Source organism: Labrus bergylta, chromosome 24 (genome assembly GCF_963930695.1).
Source record: "Labrus bergylta chromosome 24, fLabBer1.1, whole genome shotgun sequence".
NCBI lineage: Eukaryota > Metazoa > Chordata > Actinopteri > Labriformes > Labridae > Labrus > Labrus bergylta.
Genome location: NC_089218.1, coordinates 12,299,116 through 12,326,607, shown reverse-complemented (window position 1 = coordinate 12,326,607; position 27,492 = coordinate 12,299,116). Strand labels below are relative to the sequence as shown.

The 27,492-nt window shown below is 43.4% G+C and overlaps 1 protein-coding gene across 2 annotated transcripts; it reads right to left on the bottom strand.

The window, feature by feature from the left end:
• Positions 1-26,953, bottom strand: hecw2b (HECT, C2 and WW domain containing E3 ubiquitin protein ligase 2b). Of its 2 annotated transcripts, none has more exons than XM_065951917.1 (30): positions 26,404-26,953; positions 17,278-18,571; positions 13,940-14,047; positions 13,603-13,697; positions 13,157-13,232; positions 12,903-13,072; positions 12,506-12,648; positions 11,793-11,893; positions 10,828-11,693; positions 10,510-10,654; positions 9,846-10,010; positions 9,340-9,441; positions 9,093-9,243; positions 8,708-8,811; positions 8,489-8,613; positions 7,615-7,800; positions 7,194-7,346; positions 7,004-7,106; positions 6,816-6,912; positions 6,593-6,676; positions 6,289-6,398; positions 5,427-5,547; positions 5,217-5,330; positions 4,617-4,769; positions 4,440-4,538; positions 4,230-4,359; positions 3,862-4,123; positions 3,624-3,709; positions 3,112-3,224; positions 1-2,729 (listed from the first exon to the last, which is right to left on the bottom strand). In XM_065951917.1, exons 2-30 carry the CDS (start codon positions 17,681-17,683, stop codon positions 2,618-2,620), a joined length of 4,680 nt encoding a protein of 1,559 aa, XP_065807989.1. In that variant the 5' UTR covers positions 17,684-18,571; positions 26,404-26,953; the 3' UTR covers positions 1-2,617. The 2 variants fall into 2 exon arrangements, with proteins under 2 accessions (XP_065807989.1, XP_065807990.1); XM_065951918.1 differs by having other exon boundaries at positions 10,828-11,690.
• Positions 26,954-27,492: the final 539 nt, after the last annotated feature.

Genomic DNA, 27,492 nt, shown 5'->3' with positions numbered 1-27,492 from the left:
TTGCATAGAGAAATGACATTTTATTTCAGGAGAAGAGTGCTGACACATTCATTTCTAAAAGTGAGGTGGACTGTACAGAAAGAGTGGTTGTTTGTAAGATGTGAGGCAGTCAGCTTAGGCTCAAACCTTTGGTACATTCTGGTTAGACAAACAGAGGGCAGTGCATTCAGTGAGGGAAATAAAATGATTCAATCATGACAAACAGAATAATTCATCTCATTTCATTTGAATTAGACTGAGTGTATACATTCCAAAATCTAAAAGTTCCTACCCAAGTTTCAACCAAATACCAAAAAGTGTTTGTTTATATCTTGTTTTAAAGTTCATTCTCTAAAAAGTGTAAACAGGAAAAACTGTAGGTTCAGAATTTTATCAAAATTTGTTCCAAAGGTTGAAAAGCGGGGTCTAAAGGTTATCAGTCTCGTTAATGCACATAAAAAAAGCAGTCTGTCTTCAGTTACTTTGGTTTACAGAGGCCCATTTCCACAAAGAAACATAAAACCAACAGTACCTGTGATTAGACAAAGGATTGTTCTAAAATAAAACTACAACACAATGAAAGAAAAATCCAATGAAGTCAGAACAAAAAGAAAGTGAAAATCGATGAGGTTTTTGAGATATTTTCTCAGAAAGAAGAAATCATAAACTATTCATTTAAAATGATACCACTTTAAAAAATGGTCTGATAATCAGAGAGTAAATCTACATTTTGTCAAAGTCAAAGATCACATTCAGAATTGTGGAATAGACCAAATGAATGGATGTAACAGGGTTATAAAATAGTAATTTAGAATGACCAAATCTAAACATGGTAAAGGTTTAAGTATATCATAAGTATGAAAAATAACTCAAAATTCAATTCACTTTTTTCTTCACATGTTCGAAATTTAGTCACAAATGGAGGAATAAATAAATGTGAATTAAAAGCCGATCAAGGGGGTTAATTCAGGAACTTCATTTCTAAGTGATTTAGGCCGATGTGTGGACAGTGGCAGTTCAAGGCGTGCTTACATTCAAAGTGCGAGGGGAAGGGGTGTGTGAGTGTGTGTGAGTGAAGAGGACGGTAACCAGGGTCTCAATATCCAAAAAAACCCCGATGTTTTGTTTGATAAAATGTTCATGCTTTGCTGTTTGTCCGTTCTGAGCACTCCACGTTAACGTCACCAAACAATGTGATTCAATGAAAAAACACATCATCGTGAAAAGAACACAGAGTACAAATCCAGGGGGAAACTATTCAACGGTGTCAGAGTTCAAGAGAAAGATTAACATACAGCATGTGTCATCAAAGTTAGCCTCACATATACACCAGTGGCCAACATCACAGGTTCAAAAGTAGCAAAGGAGAAAACCCTGCATCATTCAGATCTTCTCGTCAAAGTGTGGAGGGTGAACAATGCTCATAACAATGAAAAAAAAAGTATTATTTTCACAAGGAATATACTGTGGAGACTTATTCATACCAGAAGATGAATGATTGAAATCTCAAGATACAATTTTCTTTTTTCAAACTGGCAACTGAAAACCTTTTCGTTTTGACACAGGAGCTGTAGACGAGCTTTGTGTGATTTGGGGTTTCTGACCTGGGAGTGGCAGATTGATAGATTGCAAAGGATTGAGGTTTTTTGATCTCTTGCCTCCCCTCCTCTTCTGGCTGCCAAGCATGTAAAGTCTCTGTATCCCCCACTGGTGTGTGTACGTTTCATTTAGTTTGTTTGTTCAGATGTACAATTATTAACTTCAATCTACACCTACTGTGTGTAAAGGAAAGTAAACTGGAGAAAATAGTCCTGGGTCAAAACTGTTTTCAAATCAATCAAATACAAAGTCAGTGGATACAGTTACACACTGTAACTTCATTTTCTTATTCAAACTGATTCTCACACTTTCAACATCATAAAGTTAGGTACATTCAAATCACAACATGTCACTGCCACATCATTAGAAAACAACGTTTTTCTTATCGATGAAAATACTGTAACAACAATACCAAAGCTTCTGTTCGGGTTCGGAACAAGTTCACTGGAAAAACGCACAAACTCCACCAAAGTAGCTTCCTCAAAAGGCTTTGAGAAACAAATGCACTAGTGACACTAGTGCAGTTACTACAACAGGCCACATGGAGACGCTGCACTGCAATGCAGTTGTGGGTGGGCCTGGTGTTCCTCACAGGTCCATCCAAACTGGAATTCAGGAGGCTGAGTCTACTCAGCTTCTGCAGTGAAGGCAGCGTTTGCTTCTTCTTTGATGCAAGTTTGAAACTTTTACTTTGTGGAGGGGACAAAACGCCTCCGATTGATCCAATCCTGGCAGTTATGATTCTGGTCCCAAAGGCAGTATGGGTCTTCATTTGTCACATCACACAGGTGAAATCGTGTGTTACTAAGTAGGTGCTCGATACGTGTAAGTGCAACAAAAAGGAACTGTTAGCCTCTGTACATGGGGCGTTTGAAAAAGTCAGAGTGCAGCTTCATGGTTCAGATGTCTTTAGTGCCTCTCACTATGAATTATAAACAAAAAGAACATCGACTTTAGATCCAGCTTGATTGTTCTCAAGGCTGTTCTCAAGGTTATACCGGGAGGAGCTGGGAACCGGGCGGTTGGAGAGATGAGAGTCTCATTCAAGCCCAAAGGTGCTGGTCTCCTCCACGGCCGTCAGCATCTTCTCATACAGCATGGAGAAGGACGGGTATGGAGGCAGGTCGAGTCGGTTGAAACAGGTGTGAGCTCTGGAGAGAGACCACAGTGGTTACACTTTTCATTAAGTATTAATTATTATTATTATTATTATAACTATTCATTAAATATTACTATGATTTTAACCGTATCTAACTATCCATCCTACCAATGACAGAAAATCCATGTTGTAGGTATTCTGAGTAATATTGAAGAGTTTAATTGAAAACAAATGAAGGTTGATGCCTCACACATTTCTATATACACGGGTCAGATGTTTTAGTTTGATTGTATTCACTTTCTCTTTGTGCTGTTTGTTGTGTTCTTCAATCTGCCTGCTGTCACATATTTTGGCAGCAGTCAGTGTTGCTGTTATCACAGTTTTTGGACTTCAAATCCTGGAGGAATAACCCAAACATGATGATGAGTGTTTACCTGGGCAGTGAGGTAACCTTCCCCCACTTCTCCACACAGAACCGGCGAGGTCCGTTGCTGCCTCGCAGAGACGCAAAGCCCTCATAAGGAATGCTGGACGTCCCGGTCACAAACTGAAGGCAGGTGTGAGAGAGACGGACAGAAAAGGAGAAATAACATCCAAGATTTTTTAAGCTACATTATTTTAATAACCAACTTTTCTTCTGTCACCATCACAAACAAAAATGATTGCACATCTCCCTATGTCAATACTGTCCATTTACTACTCTGTTTTTGCACATTTACATTTAATCTTTCATATTTTAGACTAGTAATGCTAAGTTAAATCCTGGTTGTATATATTCTCGTTCTTAGTTTTGATATTTTTTGTGTTTATTTAATATCATATTGTGTTTATTTGCTAATATTGTGTTTTTGGACAACCTGCTGCTGTAACGCCACAATTACCCAGTTTGGGATCAATAAAGAAATTCTATTCTATTCTATAGTCTATTCAAACACACACACTCTACCTGCAGGAGGCGTAGTCTCTGCTCATTGTTGAACCTCTCCACCGCCGCCCAGAACCACCGGATCACAATGTGGTTGTCGTGATAACCTACACACAGCACATCATGCTCATATTACTACAGTCACAAAGGGTTAACAGGATGTTAGGGAAACATCATATTTGTGATATTTCAATCATTATAAAGGCCACACATATGTACTGGAGGCAACACAACCATGAGTAGTGAATATGTCTCTCACCTCCTCTGTACTCTGTGTTGTTCCTCCAGTCTGATAAATCGATCTCCGCTGTGCCGGCGATCACCAGCTCCAGCTCTCTGGCATCAAACACAGACACCAGCCTGGCATCCACCACCTCATAAAAACCTCTGACCAGGCTCTCCGTCTGCTGCACCACCCCTCTCTCTATCCTCCACTTCACCATCCGCTCGATGTACTCCTTCTTGTTCTTCTCGGAGACGGGGATGTTGGCTCCGCCGGGCTTCAGCTCTCTTTCTGTTATCTACGAGAACACACACACAGAATCTACATCTTCCATTCTTTATTTTTCTAAAGAGAAAGCTAAAACTCAGCAGTCAGCACATACAGGTACACAGTGAGAGCCCCACCTGTCCAAAGACTTCCTCATTGACAGTGAAGGTGAGGTCCAGCATGTCTTCTATGTCGTTGTCTTTCATCCACTGAAGAGACTGATGAAACTCTTCGTCTAGATACTCGAGGTCGCTCAGGTCACAGGGACTACAGGGTGGGAGAGGAGTGTGTTTAGTGTCAGAGAACAACGTTTAAAGACATGTCAGCGTTACAGCTGCTGTACGTACATTCGCAGCAGGCCTTTATAAAAGGGTCTGGTGAAGAAGGCATCCAGGAGGTACTGATGGATCAGAGCCAAACCCAGAATACGACCACTGAACCGAAACCTGAAACACACAAACAAACACACACACAAGTCATCTGGTATTTTAATATAAGGTGGGAGCTTCACCATCGTTGCTCACCATTCGTGGTGATTGTCTACGAAGGCCGACATGGGGCTGATCTGGACGGTGTAGGTGTCGTTGGCGGAGTACTCAAACAGACCATAATAAGGGTTGAAAAGCTCCCTAGAAACCAGGAAGAAGAACTCTCTGGAAGGCCCGCTGTAGTCCAACCTGTAACACACACACACTTTTATTTAGTCAACCCAAATTAAACAATCTGATGTCACATGTCATATCCATCTCCTCCTACAACATGGTGGAGGAGACACACACACACACACACACACACACACACACACACACACACACACACACACACACACACACACACACACACACACACACACACACACACACACACACACACACACACACACACACACACACACACACACACACACACACACACACACACACACACACACACACACACACACACACACACACACACACACACACACACACACACACACACACACACACACACACACACACACACACACACACACACACACACACACACACACACACAGCCCGTGACACAAAATACTTTCACAAACATTCATCTTAGTACAGAGCATGTTCATTCGTGTTTTTCTCCTCCTCTCATCTACTCACCCCTCCTCCCCCACAAAGCTGACGTAGAGCTTGCTGCGCTGCAGGTCTTTACGGGAATAACACATGATCTGGTTGAAGGCATCTTCCAACAAGTGGTCACGACGGATGATCAACCTGAGACACAAACAGGTCGGTGGACAGACATTGAAACACTTTACATACACAGGAATGGAAAAGAAAGGTTGCTTTATTCAGACACAGTCCACTTACTTCAGCTTCCCCGGTCCCTGGCCGTAGCCTTTAGTTTCCAGTTTCCTGTAGAAGTTGCGCAGTTTGGCTTCAAAGTCTCTCTTGTAGGGTGCTGGAGCTCTGGCGTTAGCTCTCTGAGTGCCTGCAGGCAGAGAGCAGAAGAAGTTATACTCCTTAGCTGCATTATCATTTATTTATTTCCACTTTGCAGTTCAGTGATTTACACATTTATCTTTACCATGGGTAAGAAAAGGATCAACTTGAGAAACATTAGCCAACATTACCTGCAATTGTGTCACACTCAGAATGCACAAGCCTTTTCTTTTGTTTTGAACTGAAAACATGCTGTTTGAAAATACAAAGGTGGAACTGAACAGTGATGCTGGTTAGATTTTAAATTTGAAATGTCCTTAATCGTTCATTTGGGTATTTTATTATTCACTATTTACTTGGAACACAAGAACAAACCCGGTCAGTGTGTGCTACATGTGGCAAGTTAACAAAATCAAGTGCTTAGCCACAAAGGGCCCCTTTTGACAAGTTGTTTTTTTAAGTCTGCTGGGAATGGTTACCCGTAGTTACCCTGTGATGACGTATGAAACAAAATCATAAAGCCAGCATTAGCCTCCTTGGCAAGCAAGCGCCTGATCAAATCTCCCAGAGACAGCTGCCTTTTCAGCTGACTAAATCAACTGTTGTTGGCAAGAAATTGGAGGAGACATTTTTTTATTCTTCCATCTTAAATGAACAGGAAATGACAACTTCACTGTTATTGTGAAGTGCAATGAGAAAATAGAGAACTGTTTGGTTACTCCTGCCTTAATGCAAATCTTCAATATTCATTCATTCATTATTATATTTCATTTGTGTCCAAGTCTCCTACCAGGCGAGTTCTGTGGGGAGGAGACGGGTGAGCCTCGAGGTGACTGACAGTAGCTGGGGTGAAGTAAGGCGTGAGGAGGCACGTAGGACATTACTTCATCTTCAAACAGACTGCAGGGCAGAGAGAAGAGAGAGAGGACAGATAGAATTTAAGTCAAATTAATTCAGAAGCGTGACATGATGAAACCCAAAAAGAACAAAAGAAAATACCTTGGAGAGGAAACAAGGAAGTAATGATACGCACTTTAACAGTAAGACACAGAGGGTGGTCAACAGAAAGAAGAGTCATTTAGAAAAGGTCTTACCTTAGCAGCATGACGAGGTCAGCATCACCTGACAGCCTGGCCAATCCCGACCCTCCATCTGTGCGGATGAGCTGCACCTTCTCCCTGTAGTCATGGAAGGTAAACGTTTAAATACTGCACTCTGTGTGTGTGTGTGTGTGTGTGTGTGTGTGTGTGTGTGTGTGTGTGTGTGTGTGTGTGTGTGTGTGTGTGTGTGTGTGTGTGTGTGTGTGTGTGTGTGTACCTGAGTGAATGGTTCCGGTTGATGTCGGGCTGTCTCTCCTGCAAAATCTCAAAGATGTTCGGTTGTCGTAGAAACGCCACAATCTTGTCGTTGTAAGCTACAGAAAGAGCATGGACATTCTTAACCCTCACATTTGATCCTTTTGAAGTGTTGTCTATGTGCACATGTGTTTTGTTTTAAGAACTCACCAACTGGTACCACATCTTGACACTGCCCCCTGCTGGTGGAGGAGAAGGTGCTGGAAGGCCGTGGAAGGACAGGTGGGCCAGCGTGTCGAGGGTCTTCACCCACCTACGGAGCGAGGGGAAGACAATGTTTTGGTTTCTTTCTGGCTTCAGAGAAGCACTTCTGAATCCACCAGACCGTCGTGTGTCTTACCAGTCGTCGTGGGCTGACCTCCCCGGCGCTGTGGCTGCGTTGGCGGGTCAGGTGTTGGCGGTGAGCGAGGAGGCTCGGGGGGCGTGTGCTCTGGACAGGCAGCCGGGGGTCGATGAAGGTGGTGGCGCGGCAGTTATGGTCCACGAAGAAAGGCTGCACGGTTAAACACAAAAACAAGAAACTGTTAAGTCCATGTACAACGTTTCTCATGCATATGATGTTTAATTCATCAAATAACTAATAACCGTATTGCCTTGTTACTATATTAATGAGGTTGGTGTTCATTTCTTCTAAAGGTCGTTCATTAAACCTGTTCATTTTATGTCATTATTTTAAGATATTTACTGATATATATTGAAATCACTTTTATCCTGGTGGTTAATAGACTTTATGTCACTGGGTGTAGCGGTGTCATCCCCACCTTGCCGGTGTGGTCGTGCTTCATCTCCCAGCCTCTGGGCAGCTCCAGCTGTTTGTTAGCGAACATGTTGAAGAAGGCCACCAGGTCCCTGTTGTGCTGGTAGCGCTCATAGTGGTGAGCATCCCGACGAACCTTACTGATCATATGCTTCAGACACGTGTTGGTGGTGAACATACGGTAGGCACTCTGAGAGAGATGGTGAAGGACAGACAGAGAACGACGGGTAGAGAACAGAGAGTAGAGAGAAGAAAGGAGAAAACACCAATAAAAGAGAGGAAACAGCCACCAGAGAAAAGAAAAGGTTCGTTCAGTAAAGTTGTTGACTTTGCTACTATGAAATCACCATTATTATCACTAATAGGTGTGTGATCTGGTTTTGATGAGTAGGGGACCGTATGAACATTATTAGTGTGGGGAGAGAGCACTCAACTTTCAATCATTACAAAAAGGAAAAGCTTGGTGATTTTGTACACATTTGCTCTTTTAATGTGTCAAATACCTGCAACACTAATGGCACCCTGATCAATACCATTTTTTCCCAAGGAGCCAGGCTAAAAGTTCTACTATTTTCACTTTATGAATCCCAAGCTAAGCTACAGGTTGCTACCAAATTAGCATTCAAACTTGGGATAAAAAAAAGAGAGGACAAATCTCTCACAAAAACACGACTACCCTCCATAAATCACACAACCTTCTACTTTTTCTGACAGTTGTAATCATTTCCATACAGTCCCTTTTTTATTGTGTGTGGTCCATAAAGGTTGAAAAGAAGGTTTTACTTTTATCTGACCAGAAGAACAGAGTGTAGATAAAGAAAAGAGATGTATTGGTTGAAAAGAAAGAAGAGATGGATGAGGAATACAAGCGTCCGTACAGGGTTGGAATGCAGCACAGTGAAGAACTCGGGGCTGGTGAGGAACTTGGCGCTGGGAGACTGGAGCAGCAACGACAGACGAGACCTGGAACCTGACTGAGTCACACTGCTCTCCCTACGCAGCTCTGCAAAACAGTCCCAAAAAAAGAGTGCACACATTAAGACTCCAGGACGTTTTAAACACCACATGAACCTGAGAGCAGTGCCGTTAGGGAATACCTGGCATGGAAGGTTGCATGTCAGTCTCGTCCGTCGACAGCTCATTGGCTGGCGGCTCCTCTGGTCTGCTGTCATTGGTTATAGTCCTCCGTATACTCTGATACCTGGAGAGAGTACACATCAGTGTGTTGGTAACAGAAGTTGAATAGATAATGTCATACAGCTGCATTCCAAGTCGTGAAGATAGGATACATTATCAGCAATATTAAACATTTCTGCTTAGGTTTGATTTCATACACTTACATATTTTCTTACTTATTGTATGATTAATAACGTTTTTTTAGTTTCAACCTAAGCGTAACATCAGAGCTGCTTTGTGAATGGAGTAAATTAAAAGAGTTCCACATGTTCACCTTTGCAGGCTTTATTTAGTGTTTGTGCTGACCTGCGGTTCAGCTGCTCCATCTGCTGGATGGAGTTGGACCTCTGGAGGGTCTGCAGGGCAGGGGGAGCAGTGGGACGCTGCCAAGTTGTGGTTCTGTTCACATGGTCGACATAAAAGATCCGTCCGTGACTGTCTATACGAGCCTCCCAGTCTAGAAAAACAGACATTGACACAACTCAGAATAGATCTTTAAGGACCTGCTGAAGACTTGAAGACCTGATGCACACAACACATAACACACACTTACTAGGAGGTAGTGGCTCGTCCACCCTCTGGTAACGACTGATGTCATGGCGGATGGATGGCAGGGACCGAACTGACGGATGACCATTCACCTGAGCTGTGGCACCTGCATACACACAAACCCACCACACACACATTATATGATGATAGGTGTGCAACATTTTGGCTTATGTTAAAAAAATAAGAAAGGGCAGAAGTCTGTATGTTTACATGCACTGTAAAAAGACTTTCAGACATTCAGGGATGGGTTCTTTACAACACTTATCCAACACTGTCAGAAGGTTGAACTAGCACAACTGTTGTGGCTGTAATCCAGGAGCTTTTTGGCCGCTGCAGAAAACTTGTTCTGTTGTGGATAATGCTCCAGTCTTTTATTAATACTCCCTGATCGCTCAATCCTCTTGACATAGCAGAGACGCTGATGCAGATTTTGCTCGAGAGTGAACCCTCTTTCGGATCTGAGACAGAAAACAACAAATACATTTTTTCTAAATTAAAACTTTTTTTCACCTGTCTCTCTCTCAGCCCCTGCCGCTCCATTCACACTCTCTCTGGCCCCGCCCATCTCCAGGTTTTGGGGCACGCCCCCTGATGCCTGCATGGACTGCCTCCTCATCCAGACCTCGCCTCCCTCCTCCTCTCTCTCCTGACCCGCCCCGCCACTGGCTCCCCCTCCTGTAAAATACACAACTTATCATATGTGTGTGTTGTAAAGAGAGTACACATATCCTCATGGATGATTTCTGGATACAAAACACATTGATCATCTCAGGGCCCTTTATTAATCTATTAATCAAGAACACCACATCATTAAACAAATTAAACCAACAATACTTCCACAGCAAGATAATTAAATGCTCTCACAAGTTTATGATGAATCACAATTTAAATATTTAGGTAAAATATATTATACCTTACACAGGGTAATGACTAAAGCTTTAAATCTAAATAAAACAAGGGAAAAAAGGCTGTAAGTCAACTTATCCTGGAAGTAAAACATTTAAATCTACTTCATATGAAATGTTTTACTCTCTAGACTAAACCAAGAATATGAGTGTTACAGCATGCTAGCAGCTCTGTACATCACTTCTTTATCTAGATGCCAAAAAGCTCACAATGTTGTAATGCTATGCTTCTCAATTCTTTTTAAAAATGCACAAAACTCTTTACCCACCAGCTTCAGAAGCCCCGCCTCCCTGGTCAGCAACAATGCTGCTGGTGGAAGCATCTGCTGCTATCGGCCCGTTAGCCTCGCTGCTCGATGACTCCGCCCCTTCCTCCTCTGCCTTTGGAGCCACTTCTTTTCCTGTGTCCACCTCCTGAGGAGAGGAGAGGAGAGGAGAGGAGAGGAGAGGAGAGGAGAGAAGAGAAGAGAAGAGGAGAGGAGAGGAGAGGAGAGACGAGAGGAAACTTGATTAAACTTCAACACAAACTCATTCAACTTTGCATCCAAACCTTGAAGCTTTGAGTCACCTACACTACAGCTGCTCACCTGAATGGGCGAAAGGGGACCAAGTGTAGGATTGTAGGGTATATCCAGGTTTGCACCCATCCTGTTGCTCAGCTCTTGACAGGTACACTCCCCCACAGACTCCCCAGGCTCGGCTGCTGCTCCGGCTCCTGATGCCTCAGAGGAGCTGGAAGCTGCACACATTTCTGCATTGATGTTTGCGGGCATGGCGACCTCTCTGGTTCCAGTCGTAGCCTCAGAAGCTGCTGGTGTTTGGACTCCATTGGCCCCCTCTGCAGCTCCGGGATCAGCCGAAGCAGGCTCAGGTCCAGGCTGAGCACAAGCAGAGGAACTTGCCTCTGTTGCTCCAGCTCGAGTGAGCTCTGCTTTTGACCCCAGGCTCCCCTGTTGAGAGTCTGATGTCTCTGATCTACTTGATGAGCCTGAACTCTGTTGCGTTCTCGCCTCCTGTGACGGCTCCCTGTGCTGCCCCGCTGTCTCCTCATCCTCATCAGAGTCTATATGCAGCATGGCGTTGAGGCGAGTGTCCGTCGGAAAGCTTGAGCGAAGTTTTGGCGAAGGTGCCGCCAGAGGCCGCTCACCGGGGCTTCTGGGAGACTCGATGGCGTCCAGGTAGTCGTTTAGCGACACCTGCCGATGGGTGTGGCCCCCTACAGCCAAAGGAAGCAGGTCCTCCTCCCCAATCTGCCCAGCTTCCCGCCACACACTGTCCTCACCATAGTAACAAGCTCCGTTGACTAACAAGGAGCCCTCGTCAGACCCTGTGGGGGAAGCGCCACATGTGACGCGTGAGGACTGGTGAGGGAGGTCTTCATCGTCGGAGGGGCTGCCCGGGTCACCGTTCACTGTGCCACCCAGGATACTCCCACCGGCGTCTGGGGAAGCTTCTGGGAGAAAAGTGAGGGATGGAGGGATGAAGATTTAGATTAGGGACAAGCACGGCTTTGAAAAACACATTAGAGTAAACAAGATGAATACACACACACCTTCTTGTCCTGTGGAGGTGAGATCCACTCTGAACAATAGCTGCCCGCTCACATGGTCCGTAGGGAGACGACGACACAGGCTGTAGCTGACTGGCTGATCGCTGCACACAAACAAGTACACACACACACACACACACACACACACACACACACACACACACACACACACACACACACACACACACACACACACACACACACACACACACACACACACACACACACACACACACACACACACACACACACACACACACACACACACACACACACACACACACACACACACACACACACACACACACACGTCAGTTCTGTGCCTTCAAACAGAAGCTCAGTCATACATGCAAGCACCACCAGAAACTGCAATGTAAGAAACACTGTGAACATGCTATACATCAAAGTTCACACGAGTACATGATGTCCATGCTGTCGATCAATATCCATCAATGGCTGAACAATGAGCTGATTGGTGCATATTGATTATTATTGACTGAGCTGTGTTGAGTCACTGCGGTTAAATGCTGAAGGTCAGAAGTCTTTGCAGACGTTCTCTCTTTCTGTCTAAGTGCTCATTCAAAGTAAGTAGGAGGAGCTGCTTCAGTCAAAAGTAAAAAATATTCATCTACACAGTCAATACAGCTTCTGCTTTCATGGTCGTCTTTTCAAATCCTGCACACAGTGAATACCAGTAAAAGTGTGTGTGTACTCACTCAGCTGTCGGCCCCTCCAGAAGTCTCTGCACAGGGATGATCAGCTGACCCAGAAACCGCTTGATGATTGGTCGGCTCTTGGCAAACTTATCTTTCACCTCGATCTCCAACACGTCAGTCATCAGAGCCACAAAGGTATATTTCTACAGGAAGAGCCACAGCAAAAACAACTTTCATATTTCCATCTGCTGAGCTATGTCACAGGAAAGTTTGTTTTTCTCATTTATTTTTAATCAGTAACAAATACAAGAAGACTATCCCCGATTCTGATTTATTTGAATCTAAATGTACTAAGAAAATGGTGGAAAAGGTTTGATCTGATCTTAAAAACAGAGCAGCCTTTATGAGAGAAGGTGTCATTCTTTCCCACCTCTACATTTTTGAAAATATTGCTGACCTCACTGTGCCACACAGGGTTGATGGTGTTGGCTATGATAGAAGAGCGTCTTTCCTGGCCGTGGTGGGTGAACTTGGGGAGGCCGCTCCTCTTCCCGGGTTTGATGGACATCTTCAGGTAGGGATCAGGGTTAAAGAACATTCCCTTCTTTAGGCCTACAGCGCGTATGTCTAGAGTGAGAAAAATAACACACATCCAACATCAGCACTACAATACTACAATACTACAATAGAAAAATCCATCACTCCACTCACCTGATAGGGTGAAGCTGACTAGTTTCCTACAGTGCTCAGTCCCTGATTGGTCCTCATCTCGGCCTTCACTGCCAACCTGATGAATAAAAAAACAATCAGAGAGCCGTATGAGTGGGTAACATTTTAAGAGTGAACTTTCCTCCCAAGGGAGAGTTGATGAAAAGTTAAAAGGAGCAACCATCAGAGTTGGATAATGGATTTGGAGCTGTGATTCAGGCTGCCTGCTTTAAATTGTAGTGACTCAACTGGAGCAAGCGTCTCTTCGCCTTCAATTTGTGCTCCGTGACATCCATCTCTCTCCATTCACTTTCCTCCAGTGACTACACTCCTTCCATCTCAAAAATCAATCAATCAATGAAAAAATACAGCTCCTATGTGTGATTATTTGAACCCAAAATATGTGAAATTCTGCAGGTTAAGAGAAGGAAGATGTAGACGGGACATACCAGCACTCCAGGGTTCTTGACGGTGATACAGGGTGTTGTTGCTCTTAGTGCTCCACTAACACCATGATAGTATTTAAAGCAGACCTTTGTCTCCGCTGCAAAGGAAAAATAATGAGTTATAGACTGAAACCCATACAAACTCCAAAGAGGAAAAATTCACAGATTTTGGTGCCGATATTGATTTGTATTAACTGTACAGAAAACGAGCCCTTTCCACCTGAGTTTTGCCCCGCTTTTGAGCCACGTTGAACATACTAAAAAATACTCAAAAGGTCAAGTTCTTTCATTAATTACAAATAAAACTTCTACAAACACAGGATGTATGAGGACCACTCACGCTCCATGAAGTAGGGTCCCGGCTCCAGCCTCCACACGATCTGTCCCTTCTGGGTGCCGTTCACACCCCGGTTCTTGGAGTCCCACACATTGGCCACACACGTCTCATCTGAAAAACAAAAACAAAAAACAATCACATCAGAAACAGTTCCCTCTCCGTCTTCTATTTAAACCAAACACACAGATGATTATTTTAATTTGGCAACAGTTATGAGATTTTCATAGTTAAGGACACAAGCAGACATTGTAAGAAATAACAAGACGTTCAACAAGGTCACACATTGAACTATTGACTCACCTAATGAGGCAGCAGCATGCAAGGACACTTCAGCAAGAGTCAACAGAGTGAGTGAGTGATTTGTATTCATTAAAAGCACCTAACCAAATGTTTGAGTTGGATTTGGTCTTTTTAGAAGGTTGTTCATTTGCAGCTATCAGTGTTCTTTATTTTTCTGATCTTTCAGCATCCCTTTTCAATTTAACATAAAATGTCATGTCTTAAAAACTGGAAATAGCTTTAACCTCGAGATGCTGTCTGCTCAGATATGAATGCCCACAAAGAAAGACAATAATAGGTTTATATCATTTTACATCACCTATGCAAGTTGCTTGTGAGTGTGTATGAACCGGAATAGTGCATGCTGTGGGACCCTTTATATATCAGCCTCTGCCATCAGTGTGTGAATGGATGATTGTGATGTAGTGTAAAAAGACCAAGACCATTTACAATTGGCGCATGATGCTCCTGTACCCATTAAGTGTGAAATAGACAATTACACTGCTTGTTACAGGCCATAGTTTCTTACCATTGTGACCTGTCACAGACTACAGAGTACAAAAACAATGAGCTTGTGGTACAATAATGGCTCCTTTCTATCCCCCATACCAATAGAAACAAGATGTCCATGGCCAAAATGCCGAAATCAAGGCATCAAAACCAGTGGCTGATATGAGTGAGTAGGTATCAGGTAGTTAAGTCCATCAATCACGTTCAAGCAACCAAACACTGATAAGTCAGCCACTGATCTAAAACATGCTGCAGCCTCACAAAAGCTGCAACACACTGATGAATAAATGTACAACTACAGTTCAGTGCCATACTTGCATTGCTTGGATCTTATTCAAGGATTTTTCACAAGCAGTGAGTAAGTGTGGAGGCTACTGGTTCCTGAGGGAAACTCTGCCCTCAGGTCATAAACTAAATCTCCTCTCTGCCTGTCCATCCATCAAACATGAATGTGTATGTCCTGTGACAAATGGCCTGTGTCCTGAAGGATCAATGCTGCTGTCAATCAACCTCTCACTCACACACAGACACACAGACACACAGACACACACAGTACACCTCTTGCCCCTCTGTCACACCGGGTCACCATCAATAAACCCTGAGCCTTTGTTTGTGACAGCGAGTACGTTTACCTCACATACACACACCTGTCTGACCTGATAACCCTGCAATCATCCAAACCTTATATACTACCATGTGAAAGGTGTGACCCACACAAACACTACCGGCACACACACACACACACACAGGTCAGACACAAGAGAGAGGTTATAGAGCACAGGCGGCTCCAGGGAACCATGGCTGACAGCCAGGCTGGAAACAGGGCTCGCCCCAGGGGAGAAACAACCCCAGAAAATCCCCCTGCTTGTGGATCAATACTGGGAAGAAGCTGCAGAGACTTTAGCAGGATGAGGAGCTCGCCTTTCTCCATTACTCTCTCTGTCTCAGATTAAGGATTGTCACAGGTACTCGCTCTCACTGACTAAAAAAAAAACCTGTCACCTGAGGCTGGAGATGACCTTAGCTTCTGTGTAGTGCTTTTTTCATTACCTGATGACGGCTGCTCTATTACACCAGGGCCAAAAAATGACATCATCATTGAGAACAGCACACTCAGGCATAGTCGAAGCTTGACCCAAAGGCAGCTCACTCATGCTACTATATTGCATCACAGTCTTTGACTCTTGTTTCAGAGGAGATATTCTGGCTTTTTTTGTGCATTTTCTGGAGTGAAAGTAGCCCTATTATTATTTGCGGAAAATACAGGAGACTTCTAGTAGATTATTTTATATCTAAAGACGATTTTAGAGTTACTTCTTGAAATATAAACTACTACATAGTAATAGCTGCTTGCCAAGAACTGGTGATAACATCAGCGTTTAGGTGTGTACTTGTGTGAGAGCCTCTTAAAGACGTTTGTGCTCAGCTGGGGATAAAAAGAGTTAGAATGCTATCTTTAAAATAAAATAGTTTTTTGCTAAATCATTGGCAGTCCATCCCAGTTATCTGCCAGTCCTTTACAGTAGACAGTGTGCATCTATAATGAAACATGCTAATGTTTTTTTAGAGACCACTTTTGGGACAAACGAGTTGTAAGTCAATTCAGACCATCTGGAAGTCTGTGCACTGATGTGTGTATGAGAAAGAGAGAGTGTGTAATATGAGAAGAAACATACTGCGTTCAAATGCTGTTGATGCTGAGTCAGCATCACTTTTCATCAGTGTAACCGACTCCCTTTCTCTCACCATCTTACACTCACACACTCACAATCCATTAGCCGGTTAATGTAGCAGCAGAGGAGCTGATGTAATGCTCTAACCTTCAGATGAGTTACAAGTCGCAACCCCTTCAACAGCGGCATCATAGAACTATCCTACTGCAGTTTGATTACACCGACAGACACACAGGAGGACAGTCGTGAGGACGAACAGGCAGGGAGACGGACGGGAAGCAGGGAGACAGACGGGAATGATGACCATGGGTAGACAGGAAAAGACCACAAATGAGGTCCATTTGAGCACAAGCTCTTTGCAATGATCACTTACTGGACAGCTTTTTAATAATGTTGCGGTTACATTTAATTTATAGATTTATGTCAAAGGTAGTGTGACAGTATATAAAAAAAAAATCATCACACCTCGATTATAAACGTAATGTTTAAAGCATCCCTGGTAAGCTTATTGCTAAGTGATGATGCTGACATGCTAATGCAGCAATTATAGCTGAGTAACTACACCCAACAGGACAAGCTGCACATTATATCATACCAGGCTAACTAGCTCGATTCTATTAATGCCAATGATTATTTGCAATGAATCCCTCCCTGAGTTTCCATCTCAGCACTTAGCAGACATTTCCTACAATTAACAATTAAAAAAAACTGGTGTTAGCTTTAGATAATAACTGAATTATTGGGAATTATTGGCTACGTTTATTTTAGTAATGTACATTCCTTGTTGTATTCTTTCATGAAATCCAGCAAATACATCTTTAAATCTCCCAGACAAAGTGGACTGTTCCACACTTCAGACGGAGGAGGCAATTTGCTCACCGATGTGGTACAGGCCGATCCAGTCGGTGGCATCCACTTCCTCCTTGATGTCCCAGGAGATGACCAGGTGGCTGTGCCCGAGGGTCAGCTGGTACATAGACGCTGTGAGTGACGAGCGGCTATCTGAGGTCACCAGGTCTGTGTCGCTATTGGCCCGCTGGAGTCCCACCGCGGCCTCCTGTTGGTTCCCTGACGACATAGTCGAGGAAGAAGATGATGCAGAATTGGATGCGCCGACTGGTCCGTGCACCGACAGGCTGCGGAGGTTATCGGACCCTATCGTGTATGGCCTTGAGTGTGGGGTGCGGCGACGCACCGCCAGCAAGTGCTCTCTGGCGCTGCCATTTGCTGTAGACGGGGAGGACGTGGATGAGGAGGAGGAGGAGGCAGTGGCAGCCATTGCCATAGTTACCGCAGAAGAGGTGGAGGAAGTGAAGGGAGGGGGCGAAAAGCGAGGGGGTGAGGAGGAAAGTTGGTGGTGGTGATGGTGGTGATGGGAGTGTGACTGAGGGTGAGGGTGGTGGTGGTGGTGGTGGTGGTGGTGGTGGTGGGGGGAGGAGGGGGCAGAGGTGGAGGCAGAGGTGAGGGATGGGGAGGGGGAGGATGGCTGGGGGCGGGGGCGAGGGGGGAGGACAGCTGTAGCGAGGGAGGGGCGAATGGTGGAGGCCAGGTGGGTGCACCAAAGAAAAAAAAAAAGAGGGAGAGAGAAGGAGGTTAGGGAAGAGGAAAGGAAGGGAGGAGACCCCTAGTGTCTTTAGCTTGAACGCACCAAAGAACAAGAAGAAATGAAGATGGAGAAAAGATGGAGGTTAAGATGGAGAGCGATGTAGTCTTAGAAAATCTCAAAAACTATTGGATTTTGGTTTCCTTGCTGTACATTTCTTTGGCCCTGCTGCCGTTCCCTTGGGCAAGGCACTTCAGAGTTCCCAGGAGGCACTAGTCGTCACTCCAGAAGGCAGTTTGAAGCATCACTGAACCTCTTATGACTCTATATTTGCACTTTTAAATCATTCACTGATATCACACTCCCACTGTGAATGTTCAAGGTTCAACCTTTGTGACACTGTAGGAAACCTGTCCATTGTGCCTTGCTCGAGAGCACTAGAGCACTTCATAAATCATCCAGGTATCCATTATGACTAAGGAAAGGGATGGATTCAGGAGATGGGCAGAGAGACATGAGGAGCTAAGGAACCGGAAATCATTCCACTGGTGCTTTCCAGAGGAGGAAGGGTTGATGACAGGGCGTTCCAGTGATCCACAGGGAGGAGAAGGGTGGAGGGAGGTTGGAGACCTGAAGGAGAAAGAGAGAGAGAGAGAGAGGAAGTCAAAATGATGATAGAGGAATATGAAGGGGGACAAGAAGAGGGATGACGGTCAGTATTTTTTGCTCAGTATTGATCAATGCCTTTGATTTATCTATGAGTTTATGCAGAGATCAAAATGAGGATTAGATAAAGTAATGCATGGAAAATGAAACATATCTCACAAAAGGAACTCCCCTTTCAGCTCTTTTTTCTTTTTTCCTCATACGGTGCAGACCTACTGGATATCAATAAAGTTGTGCAGCCTTGCGTGCAACTATATTACACTATAAGTGTATCAGCAGGATAATCAAACAGAGGCACCTAAAATGAATTATCCAATTTATCATTCATCTATAAGCTATATTTAGTCTTCGCCAACAGCCACTCGAAAGGTGAACAGGTTCAGTCTCCTGAACAGACCCTTCCTCCTCTTTCTTCTAATTCACGCTGTTGAACACACACATGCACTCTGGTTTCTATAGGGACAGGTGATTACATCAAACCATCTCAGCATCCGCATGAGTCACATCAGACCTGAGCTCAGCCACATCCCTCCTTCCTCTGCTTTCCTCCAGAATGAATGTGAACTCACGCCCAGGCTTACACCCTCCATCCCCCACCCTCTTTGCTTCTGACAGGCAGCGAGAGGAAGAGAGAGCGAGAGAGAGAGAGAGAGAGAGAGAGAGAGGGTAGAAGTAGGGTAGATGGATCAAAATAAAATATTGAACAGCAGAAGAAGAGAGATGAAGAGAAGAATATAAACGGGTTTGTGCTGAAATAAGGAGAAATCAAACACAGTTGTAAGCTGTCCAAAGCACACAGTTATTTGTAGTTTTAGTTTTATGTATGCATTTACAGCGTCTCATTAAATGACCAATAGATTAGAAAACTGAATCAAGTGATAGAAAAAAAAAATTTCTTTTCAATTTAGCTTTTGAATTCTTTTTATTTTTGGTGTTTGAAGAAGTAAACACGCCTTTAAACACCTGATGCCTCAACAAAGGATGCTGATTTAACTTGTTCTGCTTTTACAAACATGAGACCTTTTTCCAAAGCGATGTCATCAAACTGACCTACAATCAGCTCCACACGACACTAAAGAAAAATGACATGATTGTGAGGCTCTGTATACTAACGTCTGGGTCTTGGCATGAAATAACTAATGCAGGACAACACTAATGCATCATCGCCTCGTGCATTTAATACAGGAAATATATGAAAGCAATGTTGACACACCCAGCAAAGACGAAGGGACATTTGTAGGTCTGAAACACAAAAACTGTATGACCTATCATCCAGTTTTAAAACCACTAATCTTTTGTAATAGATATATTTTTTAAGTAATCTCCTGTTGCTCAAAATGGGATCAACAGGTACAAATCAAAGGAATCACTGTAATATATTTACCATGAAAACTCAAACAATCAACAGTGATGGGTTAAATATTTGTTAAGAGTCCAATCAATTGTTTGACATTAAGGTATTGCAATATTATTCACTCTTTTAGTAATGATTTGGACTCCATTATCGCCTGCTCAATGCTCAATTGTGATTGGCTAATGGGTAACATTGTCTGTTTGACATTTGCTGCTTTGGTTGCACCATGAGGGAAACACTGCATATGAACATCCACGTATTGTTCATGTCATTGGGGAAGAAAAGCCGTGACATCATATTCGTCTCGACTTTCATGGGAAATATTTCGTTCAACACTTTGGGAAGTCTTTATCACAGGAACAGAGATGCAAACAAAAATACACCACGGGAAAACGTTTTCCGCTGTGAGAAACGAGACGTGACTGATAACCTATGGAGGGCTGGAAAACGCATACACTTACTCACAATTTAGGCACGAGGGTGGTCTATAAATAGGCTCTTTGGAGGAGGAAAGGGTCCGGGGAAGTTGCCTAAGTCATTCTTGTCAGTTATTATCGAGTCATCCGAGAGAAGAAAAAGCTGTGTGCCAACAATTTGGGATTCTTATCTAAGTTGTTAAATGACTTCAGAAGAAATGGAGTTTTCTGGAAATCCTCTAAAATGTGTTTTTGCCCACAGTGATGTGAGAGCTACATTATAAATCAGGCTCCCACAGACAGACTAACACACTTACGCCCACACATCTGGACACAGATCTATAAATAGCTCAGGGCAGAGGCCAGCGCTGAGCATGATGCTGCTGGCACAGTTTTAAGCCACTTGTGTTCAAAAAGGCACCACACGCACGCAAACTGATGCCGACTGTCTGCAATGCCTCAAACTGACAAATTAAAGCCCACTCACACATCCTAAACTCTGTTCTCAGAAAACAACTTCAGCACACTCAAACTAAAATCCCACCGCCTTGTTATGAAACACATCAGAAATGCACACACACGTACATTACTGCACGTGAAACTCTCAGGAGGTAAGTGTCCTTCATCCAGCAGTGGGATTAAACAGAGAATAGGAGGATTTACTTTTGACAGAATGTCGTCTCTAATCCACTGCATTAGCACACTGCTTCAATCTGCAGCTGGAGCCCCGAGCGCCCGGCTGAAGCTGCATGTCCATCCAGCTGTCCAACAAATTTTAACTCAGAGTTCTGTGTCGGAATCAAATCAGAAGAAGAAGTTTCCCCTGAAAACTCTGCTAAAACAAGATACACAAAAGAACACATTTTACAAGTTTTCAGACTGTTGAAGAAGGTATTTCATTTCAAATGTTTTTCACTGAAGTCAGGGTGACACACAAAGCCATGCTTTTCTTCTGGATCATTTTCTTTCTTGAATTGATGACTGAGTTTAAATACGATTCTGTTTCTAGAGAAGCTGGGAGGAGATCTGAAGTACCTTAAATTTAAACAATCTGTCAACGTCAGCCTCACTGATGAAACGTTCTCACAAAAGGTTGATACCTGTTCTGGACTTTGAGAAGTTTCAAATGAAATCCTCCCTGCCTGGTAAACAAAACTCAACTTTGCAACAAGTGTAGGGCGTGCTGAAGATTTCTACTATGTGAACTTGTGTAGCTTTAGTCATTAAATCTGTGCTATAAGAGAACTCGCCGTCAGTGCAGTGAGATCATTTGACTCGCTGCCCGCTCTAATTCAATTTACACTCAGTGTCGCATTCAAGGACACACTTAAAGTCTGAGCTATTCATATCTAACCTCTAATGAACCCCCTCCCTCCATAGCTCTTCTCTAACCAAACCCCCTGCTCCCCTCCTCATGGCCCCCCCACACTCAATAGGTGACCTTGTGTGGGACTCGCAGCCCAACATTCCTCTTTAGCTTTGCACCACTTAGTCAAAACTAGCTGGCTTGTTGTCATGGCATTTCCTGACTGTAAGTTAAGCATTCCAGGACTAAACAATTACTGAAATTTAGATATGTATGTAATAAAAGAGCAGTATAAGTACAGAAATATGAATCACTGACCAAATATATGTTCTACTGACTCTGTTGGACATGAGGTCACAGGTGTACTTCTGTTCCACATTACAATTCCAATTAAATATTCCTAATGCAATTATACAGCGGTAGTCTTTAAGTTTAATTCAATTACAGCGATTGTATCATGGAAGGAAGGAAGGAAGGAAGCGTCTAATTATCAGAAGGTGTTAAAACCACAGAACCAAGGAACATTAATCTGCATAGTTCCACTTTTGAACCACAGAGCTGTGAAAGTTTAACATCTGAGGAAAACAAGCATGACCAGGGTTTCCACATGAGTCTCCTGCATTTTCCAACCCTCCTTTTCAAGAATGTCATGTTGTATTTCCGCTTCAGCACACTGGAGTTCTGCACAGGCTGGATCGGTGGGCGGTAAAGGGAGGAGGATCTGGCGCCATGCTATCACTACACACACACACACACACACACACACACACACACACGCGCACACGCACACGCACGCACAGGTGAAGCTGCACAGACTTGCAGCCCGTGACACAAAATACTTTCACATACATACACACACACACACACACACACACACACACACACACACACACACACAGGCAGACAGAGGAGACAGTGAGTGGATTAATGGCGGTGTGTAGACTGGATCGCAGAGCTGACTCATCACTGCCCTACTGCCCCGACGCCTCGAAGACCAGCAGAGTGAGTGTGGTCATCTGAGCAGGGATTTGACTGAGGTGTGTGAGATCATGAGCTCCACTATAAAAGATGAGCTGCTGCAGGGGCAGGGCAACCCCATTAGCTTAAAGGTACACTCCCATTATGTAGTTCTCTTGTCCTCAAATCCTGATACGTTACACTAATACTTTTCAGAAGAAACATAAAGATTAACTGTAATAAAACTGTCTGGCTCCAACCAAGACTAATAAAATCACAACACTATGGTATATTTCTAGCTAGCATGCTAGCCAATAAATTCTTAGTATAGACAAAGAGCAGCATTAGCATTAAATAAGAGTCATGTTTGTTCCCACATGATAAACGTTAACTAAATATAATATAAAATATCTGTAAAGCAGAAAAATATCCAAACAGGCACAAAACTGTAGGCCTACATCATCAAAGCAGAGTATTGACGATGAACTGACAACTAAACAGTCAAAAGTCTGTCCAGGCACAATTACAGGTGAGCAGGAGGGGCGAGTCAGGTAACTGCAGGGCTGATTAGAACGGGTCGGAGGATAAGGAGAGGAGGGGAAGTCACAATCTCCGTTATTTGAGACATTTGACACTATCGAAATGTACCAAAGCTTTCAAACATCCTACAGATCTTCAGCTGCTCTGAAAGTGGCATCAAAACAGGAATCCAAATCATTTGATATTATACTTAAATTTAAATATTCTGGTACCATGACAACCCAACCAGAGAATATAATCTATCTGTTATTTCAGCACATCTCCTAAAATGAAGGTAAATCAAATCTTACCAGTTTGTCCATTTGGGCCCCCGCACCTGAATTGACTTGAAGTCCTCAAGAAGCAGCCTAAAGTCTGCTCTGCAGGATATTTATAAAATGGTGAGACTTTGTGACTAAATATACACACAACCAGGCAAAAACAGACCCGGGCGCTGACATCAATACAAAGCCAGCCACTAGTGATGGTGCAAAACACACTCACACATGCTGCATAGGCACTGAAGTAATGCACAGACGCCCAAAACCTGTGTTTGATTTGTGACTACTTTCATCCTCTGCTCAAACTAAAGAAGAGTGGGTAGAAGAGTTTTCACATTCACAAGTGTTTCCTATAAAAACTAAATGTTTGTGGGCTGGAAAGGGAGAGCATTTCATCCCTCTGACTCTCACACTGAACTCAAAAAGACGGCTCGGATTCTTCTAGGTGGGGCAGTGCTCGGGCTATTTGCCTGTGGAGAAAGCTACATCACTGAATAATGCAAGTGTCAGAGCTTAAAAGCTGCACCAGGAAAAATTAGATGTAAAGATTAAAAAACAGGGCTGACATGAGCCTAATTAAATCACAAGTGGAGCTTTAGAGCGAGAGAGTGACCCAGTCCCTGAAGAGATGCCAGAAATGTGTCCTATTTGCCCAAATAGTGCTGTGGTGTTGGAGTGGTACACTTCTCTGCCCGCAGGGAGAGAAAGACACACATGAGGGAAAATATAAAGCGTCCCATTTCCTAATTTTGCTCTTCTGTATATTGCAGGATCTCTGGTTGGGTGTCGTGTGAACCGAACAACAACTTACAGGTCAGTTTAGTTGAATTGTATACTTAAAGTCTGATATAAAGGTTGTAAAAAATACATCTCTGAGATTGGACCACAATCACACACACACACACTCGAGTCCTGAAATAGCTGCTGCATGATTGTAGAACAATGAGGAGGTCCCGTCAGAGGCGACAGCTTCCTGTCCCCAACACACCCATCACATTCCTCCATGCCAGTTTGTGTGTGTTTGTGTTTCGGTGCCTTTTTAGATTTCCAACCCTGTGCAAACCACAGTACCCAATCCAACGAGACAGACTGTGCAAAACAAACGGAAGACATTTGATTCAGCGTTTTACCAAAGAAAGAAAAAAACCAACCCTGTTAGGGGGGAAATGAAGAAGAAGAAGAATTTGGTGGATTAGATTTTCTTTCATGATGCTTAATAAGGAGCTAAAGCTTGTGGCTATTTTAGCTCAGTGGAAAACGTAAGCAGTCTCTGAACCTTCAAACAATTAACCCGAGGCAGTAAAAAACCACAAAATTGTTTGTTTTTGTTCCTACAATATAAACATGTACCATGATAACTAGGTTCTGTTTAGTGACTTTCTAGTAACATGATTTTTTGTGTACCTAACACAGACTTTATGTTTCCCTTTTTTACAGTCTCTATTTCCAGCTAAGCTAACACGATATACAATCAGTAACTTCATATTTAACAGACAAACATGAGGTTTTATTTTCTCAAACTCTCTGCAACAAAGTTTCATTAAACGGGGCCCCTTCTCACATAGGAGGCTCCAAGTGACAGCAAGAGGTCACTTTTACAAAAACAGGACCACAGAAAACAGCACGGACGTTTACAATCACTTGGAGCTTCATTAGTTACCCAGTCCAATGTGTTTAAACCTGTTAACCTCAGTTTTCTTTGATATCTCTGCCTCGATTGTTTCAGATTTGACTCATTTTCTTGAATCTGTCCCGGTGACTTCTTCAACTTTAGAGCAACTTGAATAGTCACTTCCTGACTTCCTGGCATTCTAGTTTAACTAGGGCATGGGAAACGGATCTGTAGGGGTTTATAGGTGGGGGGGAGGGGGGTGCTTAGTGTTGTTGCCACACTTATTATTCGAGTTTTGAAGTATTAGTTTAAGATTTTAACTACCAGACACATTTTTCAGCGGTAACCACAACAATATTGTTGTGGAATTCAAAGAAAAGCACCAGTCAGGATGCACTGATAATGAGAGTGGTCTCAAATTTCGGGTCAATAGTGCTAGTAGTCAAAAATAGGATCAGCACTAAGAGACTCTCCCTTGTACTGGTGTGCAATCCAAAGATGGAGCAGAGTGTTGGAGGAATATAGATCCTATAACATCAAATGGACCAAGGTTCAGTCATTGATTCAGACACTGAATACAGTGATATTTCTCCTGCATGAATCCTATCCAACATCACCCTAAAGACAGATGTCGCAATTCACATCCAAATCAAGCAGAGATCAAAGTACCTGACGGTTTCTCATCTGTATTAGCGATAAACACACACATGCAATTACAATATTCCTGCTCGCAAAAAAAGTAAGTCATCTATTTACCACAGATAATCTCAGGCAAATGCAATCTGTTTCCTGACAAATATGACCTTAGCCTACACTGTATTTTATTATATAAAGATTAGGATCAGGGTCAGACCCTACATGAAGCTCTTAGGGAGGAAATAGGAGTTGAGCTGGCCTGTTATACTGGCATTGAGCTGATTGTGTGGGCAGACTACAGCTCTGATCTGATTTACTCACATTCACTAACAGTATGTGTGTGTTAGCAGGTTGAAATTACTGTTGACTTCCCCCGTTTCTGAGGCACTTTTCATTTTGACAGCAACACACGATGCTGCAGGACAAAGATTTTTTCTGGCTGTTGTTGTTTCTGTGAGGCCTTTATTAGTCACTGTTGCACATCAAAGCATGACTTCATCTCCTCACAACACCAGCTCAGTCGGTGTCAGTCTTTCACAGAGCACTTAACAGATTGATGAGTGCAAAAAAAAAAAAAGAAGCTGTGTATTGAAATACGTCCGAAGAAAAACGTCAAATCAGGCTGTCAGATCAACATCAAAGCAGCTTGCTTTTGCACAAAAATAAACAGTTTGATGCTATTATGGGACACAAATACACGAGACACTTTGCTTACCTCTGCTACGTCGTGTTCAACCCCTTCTGCATGCAGAAAATATCCCTGAAGTAGCCGCTCAATCATGGACGACGGACTTCCATACGGCCCAGCAACCACCGACCCTTCATCTGATTCCAAGCGGGATCCGGCGCACCAGAGCCCGGGCGCTGCGCCGCTGCCTCTCGGTACTTCCAACCTGCGATCGACACGAAACCTCCCTTTGAAAATGTCAGGTTTTTTATAATTCTTGCATCTAAATCATGGTTGCCATCTCGTCACTGCGCAGCGTCCTCTACTTCTCAGTGAGGTTGCCAGGCTGGGTAGAAAGAAAGACGCGTTCATATCTTATTTATTTGGCTGGACCACTTCACATCCGCCGCCCCGTTTCCGCCGCTTCACGCACTTTATCCCCGCTGTCGGCGAGCGCTGCCATGCCGGAGAGAAATCAACAACACCGCGGTGTGTTATGAACCGCAGATCCCCTTTTAAGAGCTGGTTAGGAACTTTATTATCAAAGGCAGGCCTTGTTGTTGGGGTCCATACTGCTCGAGCACGGCATCAAAATAACTGATTAAACACCTCCCACCACCACCCCCCCCCCTCATGGACCACAGCTGACCAATCTGAGGTTTGCGGACCTTAAAGGGGTCGCAAAATGAGAGGAGGTTTGACGGGAAAAAAACTGTTGTTTACTGGAAATGAATTCAATAACTAACATGAAAGGTCTGCTTTTTATTTCAAATGAAGATAGTGATATGGTTTAATGAGGTCATCCAAGGATAAAAAGGAAGGGGGGGCCGACCCAGGGGGCACATTCATCAAAGGGTGCCATTAAGACATACGCCACTTGAATTCTAAAATTATATTATCTTTTTTTATACCCAGTTATTTACTTAAAAAAGCAGTAGTGTATAAAAAATACGAGTGTGACAAATTCCGGCAAGCTAATCATCCCTATCTGATATACAATTAGATATCTAGAGCTGCAGAATACTTTGGAGTTACTGTCCTATTTTGAATTCAGCACTGCCAGGGTTGACGGTTGGGATGTGAGAGAAGGGCGGGATTTGGCAAATAATCCCACCACCATAATCCCTGCAAAACCAT

Coding starts and splice junctions, on each gene's coding strand:
- hecw2b (XM_065951917.1), bottom strand. CDS start 17,683: ATGGCAATGGCTGCCACTGCCTCCTCCTCCTCCTCATCCACGTCCTCC. Junction 12,649..12,902: donor ACCCTGTGTGGCACAGTGAG/GTCAGCAATATT, acceptor CTCTTCCTGTAG/AAATATACCTTTGTGGCTCT. Junction 4,360..4,439: donor TATAAAGGCCTGCTGCGAAT/GTACGTACAGCA, acceptor CCCACCCTGTAG/TCCCTGTGACCTGAGCGACC.